The sequence below is a fragment of the Dipodomys merriami genome, unplaced genomic scaffold, assembly GCF_024711535.1.
Source record: "Dipodomys merriami isolate MVZ:Mamm:240054 unplaced genomic scaffold, mDipMer1.0.p SCAF_17, whole genome shotgun sequence".
NCBI classification, from domain to species: Eukaryota; Metazoa; Chordata; class Mammalia; order Rodentia; family Heteromyidae; genus Dipodomys; species Dipodomys merriami.
The window spans coordinates 9,494,600-9,506,842 of record NW_027203048.1 but is presented as its reverse complement, the minus strand read 5'-3'; the positions used below and the strand labels follow the sequence as shown (position 1 = coordinate 9,506,842).

General features: G+C 45.5%; 1 protein-coding gene across 2 annotated transcripts; it reads right to left on the bottom strand.

Annotated features, from left to right (window-relative positions):
* Positions 1–2,981: 2,981 nt before the first annotated feature.
* Cenpa (centromere protein A) lies at positions 2,982–11,406 on the bottom strand. Of its 2 annotated transcripts, none has more exons than XM_070025189.1 (5): positions 11,018–11,406; positions 5,896–5,993; positions 5,097–5,174; positions 4,685–4,835; positions 2,982–4,375 (listed from the first exon to the last, which is right to left on the bottom strand). In XM_070025189.1, exons 1-4 carry the CDS (start codon positions 11,106–11,108, stop codon positions 4,701–4,703), a joined length of 402 nt encoding a protein of 133 aa, XP_069881290.1. In that variant the 5' UTR covers positions 11,109–11,406; the 3' UTR covers positions 2,982–4,375; positions 4,685–4,700. The 2 variants fall into 2 exon arrangements, with proteins under 2 accessions (XP_069881290.1, XP_069881291.1); XM_070025190.1 differs by having other exon boundaries at positions 4,685–4,778.
* Positions 11,407–12,243: the final 837 nt, after the last annotated feature.

Genomic DNA, 12,243 nt, shown 5'->3' with positions numbered 1-12,243 from the left:
AATTCACAAAATTGAGATGTATGAGAGGCAAAAGCAGCAACAATTTTTTTGAAAGTTAAAATGCAGTTGGACAAGTAGACACTGATTCAGACCTAAGTTAGCAGTGAGAAAAACTCAGCACCATTGCAATCTACACTGAACAATTTTCACACAGTTCAGAAACCAACACCAAATACTTGTGTAACTCAGGGGATGGGCACTGGCTAAAATACATGGCTGCTTGCAAGCTATCTAGGAAAAAAACAAATCCTTAGATGGTTCTCTCACTGATGGCCACCTTTCCCATCCCAACATTTACTTATTCTTGGCAGAACACAATGGAGGATTATGTTGTCCTGAGGGCAAAGCTAAGGATTTTGAACAGTCTTGTGCATATGCAATTTTGGATCTGGGTATCCATAGATCTCATAGAAGTAAGCTAGGTGACTGTCTTTACGGCATGTGTCTAGCCTGAGAAGGCTAGCCCTTAAAAGGCTTGTTTGACCATTGTGCTGAAAAGTTCAGTATCTTTAGAATTGAAGCTCTTTGGTCTCCCCCTTAAATATAAGGATTGGAAAAAAACCTCAGCAGTCAGACTAGAACAATCGCTGGGCGCAGAAAACAATCTGGAGAAAAGTTAATTAATTATACAATCATATAGTACAGAACATTTTAATGACTATCCTTAAAATATTGCAGCTGGAGATATGGCTTAGTGGTAGTGTGCCTGCCCAGCAAACAGAAGGCTCTGAATTCAAACCCCAGTACTGACAAAAAAAACACGAAGGAAAAAAAAAACACCCCAAAACAACATAGAGGGCACCAGTGGCTTATGCTTGTAATCTTAGCTACTCAGGAGGTCAAGATCTGAGGATCGCAGTTGGAAGCTAGCCCAAGCAGGAAAGTCCATGAGCCTCTTCTCTCCAATTAACTTCAAAAACACCAGTAGTGGAGCTGTGGCCCAAGTGGTAGAATACTAGCCTTGAACAAAAGCTCAGGGACAGTGCCCAGGTCCTGAGTTCAAGCCCTAGAAAACCAGCACCACACACACACACACACACACACACACACACACACACACAGATCCTGAGTTCAAGCCCTAGAAAACCAGCAACACACACACACACACACACACACACACACACACACACACACACACACACACACACACACACACACACACACACACACACACACACACACACACACACACACACACACACACACACACACACACGCTTTGAACAAAAGCTCAGGGACAGTACCCAGGTCCTGAGTTCAAGCCCTAGAAAACCAGCACACCCCCCCCCCCCACACACACACCCATGAAACAAGGCTGGGACATATGCTGATTCTATTGGCCCCAGACTCCAATAGACAACTCTTTTTAAGTTCTCTGGAACACAAGGGGTTTAAAAGCCCACCAGTCACATTCCTAGACTCCCTTGCAGTTGTTTTTGGTTGGGTTCTGCCTCTGGTAGCAGAAGCAGCAGTGGGTGATGGTGTTTTCAGCTTTGGCCAAAACAGCATTGACAGTTGAGTGCAATGAGGGCAGGGCCAGGATTCCTGCAGAGTTGCAATGAGGATGGTTCAGCCAGCCCTCCTGATGTGGTTCTAGCCAAACACCCATCAACGCCCCCTGTGCTTGAAATAGCTGGAGGTTTCCAGCTATTTTTGAATAAACACTGCAACACTGTAAAATATAGAAATATTTTTTTAAAAAAACAAGAAAAATTTCCTGCATATTAAAAACAGAAATAAAAAAATTGAATGGAAAGGTTAAAAAACAGTATTGACTGTACCAATGTTGACTGAATTAGAGAAAGGCGAAGTTCAGACAGGGAAGGTAGTATAAACCTGAAATTCCAGCACTTGGAAGACAGAAGCAGGAGAATTAGGAATTTGGATTCTTGGATATGGCAAAACTAAAAAATGGAAAAACAAAACCAAAAACCTAGATACAAAAGCAAAAAAAAAAGCGTAAACACCATTAAGTGCTCAGAATTTAGTTACCAAGAGGAGGTAACTCATGGGCATCTGGCCTGGCATTTGCATGTAACTCACATGCATTGTAGCGATTGTACTGGGAAGTTTTTTGTTTGTTTGTTTTTAAGAAAGTAACTAAAAGGTACATGTATTTAGGATTATAAAATTAAACTTCCTTTAGATTCATGGCATAATCTGGTTCTTTCCAGTAAGGCAAGTACTTAAGATAGTTAACAAAAGCTGGGAGTCAGTGGCTCAGGTCTGTAATCCTAGCCACTCAGGAGGCTGAGATCTGAGGATCACAGTTCAAAGCCAGCCCAGGATGACAGGAAAGTCCATGAGACTTTTTTTTTTGTCAGTTGTGAGGCTTGAACTCTGGGCTTGGATGCTGTCCTTGCGCTCTTCAGCTCAAGGCGAGTGCTCTACCCCTTGAGCCACAGTGCCACTTCTGGTTTTCTAGTGGTTTATTGGAGATAAGAGTCTCACGGACTTTACTGCCCGGGCTGGCTTTGAATAGTGATCCTCAGATCTCAGCCTCCTGAGTAGCTAGCATTACAGGCATGAGCCACTGGTGCCCGGCTTTCTATGAGACTCGTATCTCCAATAAACCACCAGAAAACCAGAAGTGGCACTGTGGCTCAAGTGGTAGAGCTCTGGCCTTGAGCTGAAGAGCTGAGGGACAGCGCCCAGGCCCAGAGTTCAAGCCCCACCACCACCACCAAAAAATAGTTAACAAAAGCTTCATCTTTGAAGTTACCTCTTTGGGCAAGAAAATTTAGATAATCTGGGTTGGCTAAACAAGGTACAAATTCCAACTCCAACTAAAACCGAAGTCCAGTTCCAGCATCATCTGTCTCCTTCATGATGGTGGTGGCCATAACCAGTGAGGACACCAGCCCCACACAACAGATACCCAAAGTGGTTAAAACAGCTTTCAGAGAAATAAGTACCCATTTGGAGAAAACTAGAGAAAGACTATGACCTTCTTATTAATGACACTCTGAGAACACTAAACATATTCATAGGATAAGCTTTATTTAAACATCTACAGAAATACAACTTGATGTCAAAATGCAAGTGTTTCCAAAGTGTTAAAATGATTATTCAATGCTAGAACTCGGCTCTTTCCTTTAGTCTGTCTCTGAATTTGGTAGTGGACATCATTGTGAAGGGTCTCTTTTCCCTGCTCATTTTCATTGTCTTCCTCTCTCTGGTCTTTGAGCGGCATGTTCCAGTTCTCTGGAAACTTCTCACATTGTTTTCATTTCCAACAGAGGGCAAGGGCATTTATCTCTACTCTATCATGGGAATCTATACCCCTCAATTCTCTTGTTCAAATTGTGGCTGTATAAACAGTGTCATGAGGAACTTCACATTACCAAAAAAAAACCACTTATTATTTCTTTTTTTTTTTTTTGGTCGGTCGTGGGCTTGCACTCTGGGCTTGGGCACTGTCCCTGTGCTTTTCAGCTCAAGGTGAGCACTCTACCACTTGAGCCACAGTGCCACTTCCGGTTTTCTAGTAGTTTATTAGAGATAAGAATCTCACAGACTTTCTTGCCCAGGCTGGCTTTGAACCGTGATCCTCAGATCTCGGCCTCCTGAGTAGCTAGGATTATAGGTGTGAGCCACCCGAGCCCGGCTTATAATTTCTTTATGCTGTAACAGTAACCTTGTTTTTAATTAAAAAATGTTTTTATTACTTCTCTACAAAGCTATAAAATATTTTAAAAGATAAAATATTTTAAAAAACACTGAAAAAGCACTTTATAATCCTAAACTGACATGATATACCTTGTATGATTTACAACTAAGAAATAAGATAGCATACCCTCTGCATTTAAATTTCTGTATGATTTCAATAGGAATTTGTAAGATGGAGCTGGAAAGACTTAAAAAAAAAGATTTTCAATTTCAACTCCAATTAAGTTTTGAAAAGCTACACACTTGCTGATAAGCACTAATGACAAGAAGAATCTGGAAGATTCATACCTAAGATTTGTATGCTAGGCATGCCAAGCGCTTCCCTGTAACTGATTGAAGTATTTTTCCCTCATTTTCCCCTTATATTTTAAATAAAAGTAGAAATATACATATGGTAAAAAAAAATGCACATAGTACAGAGAGATCTAAAGGAACAATATGCTTCTCCCATAGCAGATTTATGCCTTCAGTCATATGAGTAATTCACAAAATATTGGCTTTGGAGTCTTCTATCTGCACATACTTTTCAAGCTGTTGGAACTGTCTTGACTTGTCTTCTCTTATACCTCTCTTATAGAGGCAAGTCCTGCAGTCTTCCCCTTCATAAAGAAAGTTTAAAAGGCAACATGCACACGGCTGAGTTCACACAGCACTTCTGACACCACTGGATCTAGTCACATCTCCACAATGTCCCAGGGGATCATTCCTAAAATTCAGGAATAACGTTTACTAGCAAGGCATTTCCAGCAACAAGAAAACCTTCTCTCCAACTAAATGAGGGGATCTGATCCTTGTAAAATAGAGAGACTTGCTCTCTGTTAGACATTTGGGGACATGATAATAGAAAATCTTTAAAAATTTAAAATTGTACCTGAAGAAAAAAAAAAACAAACCCTAGCCAGCAGCCAGGTGAAGGTCAAATCTTCACAGGGGAGCAAAGGGCAGGGGAGATGACACTGGAGTCTCTAGCTAAGACTACTCTAGCTGTCCCGAGAGGCTGGCGGGAGAGACTTACAGACATACTGTAGCACTCAGCCGAGTCCTTCCTGAATGCCGCGGATCCTTCTGGCCAGCTGCACATCCTTGGGGAAGAGAGTGACTCGGCCAGCATGTAAAGAGAGGAGATAGGCATCTTCAAAAAGGTGAACCAGAAATGCTTCTGCCGCCTGGGACAGAAAGAGAAAAACACTGACACAGAGGAAGAGCAGACACTGCATTTTCTTGGAGACATGGTAACTTTAATCTGAGGCCTCAAAGGACTGAAGGGAAGTGTTAAGGAACCAGGTTGAACTCTGTCACCACACAGAAGCTCTTTATAAATGCTCACCTGGTGCTTTTCAGGGGCCCAGATCCAGCCGCACACTCCTCAGGTAGCCCCGGAATCCTAAAATTCCACCCACTCTGTCTCCAACCTCACTGTACCTTACCTCTTGAAGGGCCAACAGGGCCTGTGCTTGCCAACTGAAGTCAAAACCTCGAGTGAATTTACTGCATATTTCTCTTGCCTGGTGGAGAATGGGGTTGGGCAGGGGGTGAGTAGAGAACAATATTCAACCGAGATGGACCCTCCAAAGTTCTTCAGAAATCTTCCTGTCATCATTCCATCCAGGCCCTGCATCTTAGGGTACGGCAGGGAGCCAGTGTCACCTCCTGTGAGCTTTGGGACTGACATCTCTCTTGGGAACAGCAATGATGAGGAGGCAAATTCCAGGGTAGGAAAAGGGATCAAAGGGTGGAGTCATGAGGGGTTTTACTTATGCAAACAAAGGGCACCATTGCAAAGGAAATGGGAGAAACCAATTCCATAAAGAATTTCAAGGTGCTTCTGGAGAGCTCATGTTTTCAGAAAAGGAAGAGCTCCCTCTCGGTTAGAGATGTCCCTCAGCCATATGGATCATAGTAGGTAGGGAACCTTTCTCTGGGAGATTTAAAGAAAGGGGGGGCCGGGAGCCGGTGGCTCATGACTGTTATTCTAGCTACTCTGGAGATCTGAGGATTGTAGTTCAGAGCCAGCCGAGGCAGGAAAAGTCCATGAGACTCTTATCTCCAATTAACCACCAGAAAACCAGAAGTGGCACTGTGGCTCAAGTGGTAGAGTGTTCGCCCTGAGCTGAAATGCTGAGGGACAGGGCCCAGACCCAGAGTCCAAGACTCACGACCAGCAATAAAATAAAAAACAAAACAAAGGAGAGAAGCATGGGTGACAGAAAATTCTCTGGAGCTTACCAGGCGAGCAAAGGGTGCCTTCCTTAACAAGAGGTATGTGCTCTTCTGCAGCTTCCGGACCTCTTTAAGCCAGGCGTATCTCCGCCGGAGGGTAGTGCCTGAGCACAAGAGAATTGGCTCATGAAGAGACAGTGCAGTGTATAGGTGGTGCCTTGCAGCTTGGGTCAGATGAAGATAGCTAGACACTCAAGTCATTAGACTTGACTTGTAATGGCTTTTCCATTATTTCCATTGGCTGGCACTCAATCACTTGGAGCCACATCTCCAGTTCTGGATATTTTTCTGGTTCACTTGAGATGGTCCAATCCAATCAGATCTCAGTCTCCTGAGTAGCTAGGATTACAGGTATGAGCCACTGGCACCCAGCAAAAGCAAGGAATTTTCTCTACTGTATTCATTGTTATTTGCAGGAACTAGAAAATGATAGATAAGATCTAAAGAAATATTTGTTCGGGCTGGGAAGGTGGCTCAGTGGTAGAGCGCTTGCCTTGCATGCCTGAGGCCCTGGGTTCGATTCCTCAGCACCACATAAGCAAAAAGAAAAAAAGCCGGAAGTGGCGCTGTGACTCAAGTGGTAGAGCGCTAGCCTTGAGCTGAAGAGCTGAGGGACAGCGCCCAGGCCCAGAGTTCAGGCCCCACGACTGGACCCAAAAAAAAAAAAGAAATATTTGTTCAATGAACGGATGAGCCTTTGAGGTTTTATGTGTTAATTCATCAGTCAGGGGCTGGGAAGGTGGCTCAGTGGTAGAGCGTTCCTTGCATGCATGAGGCCCTGGGTTCAATTCCTCAGCACCACATAAGCAAAAAGAAAAAAGCCAGAAGTGGCGCTGTGGCTCAAGTGGTAGAGCACTAGCCTTGAGCTGAAGAGCTGAGGGACAGAGCCCAGGCCCAGAGTTCAGGCCCCATGACCGGACCCAAAAACAAACAAACAAACTCATCAATGAGTCCTTCCTTTCCCCACACACCTCCCTACTGACAAGTTGCACCCCTCCACTGGGCCCCATAGTACCAGTCTATCTCTTATCTTTCTCATTTATACTGCAAACTTGTTATCTAGCACAATCCCCTTGTCTTGATTATTCTAGGGTGCAGAGAAGTAAAGGCAAGTTTGATACAGTTTACCACAGACCAAGGTGGGACACTGCAAGTAGAATAACTCAGTGCTAGTGCTATGAGATTACAGTTTTTGGTTCAAATTCTAGTTTCAACAGCAAAAGAAAAACAAAATCCTTAAAAATAGAAAATATCTAGAAGTAAAAAGTTAAGGCCAGGTGCTAGAGGTTCATGCCTGTAATCTTTGCTACTCAAGAGGCTAAAATCTGAGGATTGAGGGTCTAAGCTAGTCTGGGCAGAAAATCTGAGTTTTTTTTTTTTTTTTTGTCGGCCGTGGGGCTTGAACTCTGGGCCTGGGCACTGTCCCTCAGCTCTTCAGCTCAAGGCGAGCGCTCTACCACTTGAGCTACAGCGCCATTTCCGGTTTTCTGGTGGTTTATTGGAGATAGGAATCTCACGGTCTCTCTTGCCCGGGCTGGCTTTGAACCGCAATCCTCAGATCTCAGCCTCCGAGTAGCTAGGATTACAGGCGTGAGCCACCAGCGCCCGGCTGGGGTTTTTTTGCAGGTCATGGAGCTTGAACTCAGGGCCTGGGTGTTGTCTCTGAGCTCTTCAGCTCAACTTGAGCCACAGAGCTCTTTCATGCCTGGGCTGACTTGAACAGCAATCCTTGTATCTCAGCCTCCTGCTGTAGTTAGGATTACAGGCGTGAGCCACCAGCGCCTGGTCTGAGGCTCTTATCCCCAGTTTACTAGCAAAAAGCTGTGTGGCTCAAATGGTAGGGCGCTGCCTTGAGCAGAAAAAAAAAATCTCTGCTAAATTGAACACAAGGCTCAAAAAGGGAAAAACCCCATACAACGATTGAAGAATTAAATGAGCTACAGCTATTCAAAGGTCAGCCAAGAGAACAGAATTCTCACTAAGCAGCAGAAAGAAAAGCCAAGAGTTTCGGGGAAAGGGAGGCAACCCAGAAATGGCTGGGGCCGGGCAGCTGGCAGTACAGACTTTATCCTGGATGATGTGAGGCAGCAGAGCCAAAGACACATGGTAGTATCCAGGGGACTAGTGGCATTTAAGAGAGGAGGCAGTACTGACTTAGGAGATAAGCTATGGGTATGGGCTGCAATCTCCCTTCCCATATCCAGTTGTCAACCCCAGTCTCTGGAGGCCACAGCGCCACTTCTGGTTTTCTGGTGGTTTATTGGAGATAAGAGTCTCACAGACTTTCCTGCCTGGGCTGGCTTTGAACCGTGATCCTCAGATCTCAGCCTCCTGAGTAGCTTGGGTTATAGGCGTGAGTCACTGGTGCCCGGCTGGTTTTTTCTTTTTAAATCTCTTGCCTTTCTAGGGTATTATCTATGTTTCAGTCTATGTCCCTTCCCTCTGTTAATTCAAATTCCTCTGATCCAGGTTATTTTGATACTTGAATTTGGTTCCTTTCTTTTGTGGTATTGGTCTTGTTTCTGGTAATTAATTGTACTCATTTTTACATTTTCTGTGACTGCTTATCAAGGGTGGTCTCCACACCACACGCACAGTCATTCCAGGCTTAGTGGCTGGTTAGGACGCTCCAACTCTGTGTGTGGGAATGGGTGTATGAAAGAGGTTTGTGAGGAAGAGATGTCAATGGCACATTAAGTATGCAATCTGGAAATAGGATTGTATAAATTTGCATTTGGTTGATATTGAGTTATGGAAAAGGAACTTAGTTCTGGCTCCAACAGTGGTGTTCAAGGCTGTAACATTTACTGAAATGGGGAGTAGAGAAAAAGAAGTTGGAGGAAAGCAATCAGAGGTTCAGTTTGGGAAGTGCTAGTCTGACAAACCCAAAAGATTCATATACACAGTCAACTGGCAGAGGAGAGGTCTGGGTACATACAGAAAATATTGAGCTGTCAGGGCTGGGAAGGTGGCTCAGTGGTAGAGCGCTTGCCTTGCATGCTCAAGGCCCTGGGTTCGATTCCTCAGCACCACATAAGCAAAAAGAAAAAGCCGGAAGTGGCGCTGTGGGCTCAAGTGGTAGAGCGCTAGCCTTGAGCTGAAGAGCTGAGGGACAGCACCCAGGCCCAGAGTTCAGGCCCCACGACCGGACCCAAAAAAAAAGAAAAAGAAAAAAAAAATATTGAGCTGTCAATATGAGTGGTATTTAAGACACAAGGATGGAAAAAATCCCTTCAAAGGGGGTAGAAGGGATAAGGACACCAAGGAAGTTCAACATCATTGAGCAGGAGAGATGACACAGCAGTCAAAACCATCAAGCAGGAACTGCCCAGATACATGGTACCAGGAAAGCCAAGAGCAAAGCACTGTTCCAAACAGAGAAAGTGGCTCATGGTTTAACATGTTTCTCAGAGGCAGAGAAAAATAAGACTACAATCCCACCTATTGGATTCAACAACATGAAATTTGTTGACAGGAGTAATTCAAATAAGGATAGTGACTGCAAGAGTAGGATTGGAATGGATGGGCAACTGGAAGTGAGGAATAGACAGTATGTATAGACTTAACAATTCTGGCTGGGTGTAGTGGCCTTCTGTGAACCCAGCTACTCAGGAGGCTAAGGAAAGAAGATAGAGTTTGAAGCTACCCTGGTGAAGCCCATTCACTTAAAATAGGATTTAGGTGATAATGGAAGGCATCACATTGATCAAGAAGTATTGTATTCAAGACCTGAGTTAAGTTGTAATCTCTTTGTATAACTACTTAATAATAACAATAATAAAGAGGAGTCAAGAAAGAAAATAGGGAGATGGCCATGTGGAGTCAAGGAAACACACCTGCTTTTCATTTTGTCGTTGTGAGGCTGGAACTCAAAGCTTGGGCACAGTCTCTGAGTCTGTGCTCAAGATTAGTGATCAACCACTTTGAGCCACAGCTCCACTTCTGGTTTTGTGATGGTTAACTGGAGAAAAGAGTCTTACAGACTTTCCTGTGTGGCTGGCTTCGAATCATGATCCTCAGATCTCACTCTCCTAAACTGCTAGGATTACAGAAATAAGAAACTAGTATCTGGCTTTTTTTTTGTTTTTTTGTTTTTTGCTTATAAATACTGGAGCACATTTGCTCTACTTTGGATTTTTTGCTAACTGCAGCAGAAAGGGGAAAAAAGCATATGACTCAGCCCACATTAAAGAGAGTGGGGGCTGGGAAGGTGGCTCAGTGCTAGAGCGCTTGCCTTGCATGCATGAAGCCCTGGGTTCGATTCCTCAGCACCACATAAGCAAAAATAAAAATGCCGGAAGTGGCACTGTGGCTCAAGTGGTAGAATGCTAGCCTTGAGCTGAAGAGCTGAGGGACAGCGCCCAGGCCCAGAGTTCAGGCCCCACGACAGGACCCCCAACAACAACAAAAAAAGAGAGTGGCTTTTGATAGGAAAGGGGGTATCAGTGGCTCAAACCTGTAATCTTAGCTACCGAGGAGGCTGTGATCTGAGTATTGAAGTTCGAAGCCAGCCTAGACAGGAAAGTCTGTGAGATTCTGATCTCCAATTAACCACCAAAAGGCCAGGGTGGAGGTATTGCTCAAGTGGTAGAGTGCTAACTTTGAGCAAAAAAGCTAGGGACAGGACCCAGGCCCTAAGTTCAAGTCTCAGGACCATCATAAATAAATGCTAATAAGCCATGTGCAGTTCAGGCACCTGCCACCTCCAGTCTCCATTCAGAGATTCAGTTTCTGCACCACAAGCTCTTCCCTCTTCCCCCGAGGACCAGAACCTCAGGAAAGCAGGATGGCCAACCCAGACACCCACTGAAGAGAACGAGCCTGGAAAGACACCTCTTAAAGAGTAGGATTGTCTTTTGAAATCATCATAAAAAGGCAGGCAATAATGAACAATTAAATAGAAAAAAAAAGACACAAATAATGCTGTTTTTATCCCCTGCAGGTTCCAGAATCTGTCACAGGACTTTGCTCCTAGGACCGGCCAGTCTGGGCCTCAGTTTCTCACTGCTGCATGATACAAAGTGGCGAGAGTGCAGCAGGTTCAACACCAGGCCGAACGACGGCCAGCCCTTCCCCTGCCGGCGCCCTGGCTCTGCAGAGCCGCAGGTTCGCGCCGCGGACACATTACCTCGGGAGGAGCTGCGCCCGGACGTGCTGCGGGTCCGGGTCGGGCTCGCGCTGCGCCTCCTCGGGGTCTCGGGCTTGCGGCGCGGGCCCATGGCGGGCCGCGAGGGTCCCGGCGTCCGATCCTAGGGACCAGAGGCCGGCGGCCGGAAGGCAGGGAGCGCGACCCCACCTCGTGCTCCGGAGAAGCGCAGGCTAGCGTTCAAACCGCCCGCGTTGACTGCTCAGTCGCCAGCGTTTTTTAAAACCCCAATGCAGAGGCTTCTAGTGGTTGACTCTGATGCCAGAGCGAAGAGCGATCGCGGGCAGGACCAATGACATAACAGACTAAGAGACAGACGGCGGCGGTGATACGGCGAGAGTCAGGAGAGGGCGTAGCCACCGCGGAATCAGCCAATGAGCACCTGTAGGCGGAAGGAAACTATCTTAGCTTGCGATTGGGAGATGGGGAGCTCCGGGGAAGGGGAGCTCCCGGGAAGGGGGAACTCCGGGGAGGGGGAGCTCCCGGGCTGGGGGCGTGGCGCACTCAGGTGGTACCCAGCCAGCCTAGTAAGCTTCAGGCTCTGAGTTCAAACCTCATAAGGAAAGAAGAGGAAAAAAAATAAGGAAAGCTAAGTTATGAAGCTGTGGATGGTGCATTTGTATTGGCAAATCACGTCCCTCATTTTGTTGCCCCAACAACTCAGAAGGGGCTTTAAAGATGAGGAAACAGACCCATATAGGGCCTGGGGGAGGGGGATGTTACACTTTCGAAGACAACCCACAAATATTCTAGAATCTGTTAAGTGTTTACAGACGATTAGGGGCGTGGGAACAGCCAGGATGGAGGGTTCTAAAGAGAAATCCCAGGGAGGGTAGGCATTGTGGATTATGCTGTCAAGTATAAGTTTAAGAAATTGCCCCGAGGGCTGGGAAGGTGGCTCTGTTGTAGAGTGCTTGCCCCTCACGCATGAGGCCCTGGGTTCGATTCCTCAGCACCACATAGACAGAAAAAGACAGAATAATATGGATTCAGGTCATGTCTGGGGACTGACCTGATCATTTAGTAAATATTCTACTTGAATTTGTACTGTAATCAGGAAAATCCTTAATTACAAAATCAGTGATTTCAAGGAATGGATTGTGCAGGGCTGAGGGGAATGTAATATAGTACAGCTGCTAACAAAAAAAAAAAAATGGTTTGGATCTGAAATGTTTTCCCCAAAGCTCTAATGTTCAGAGGGGGGACGG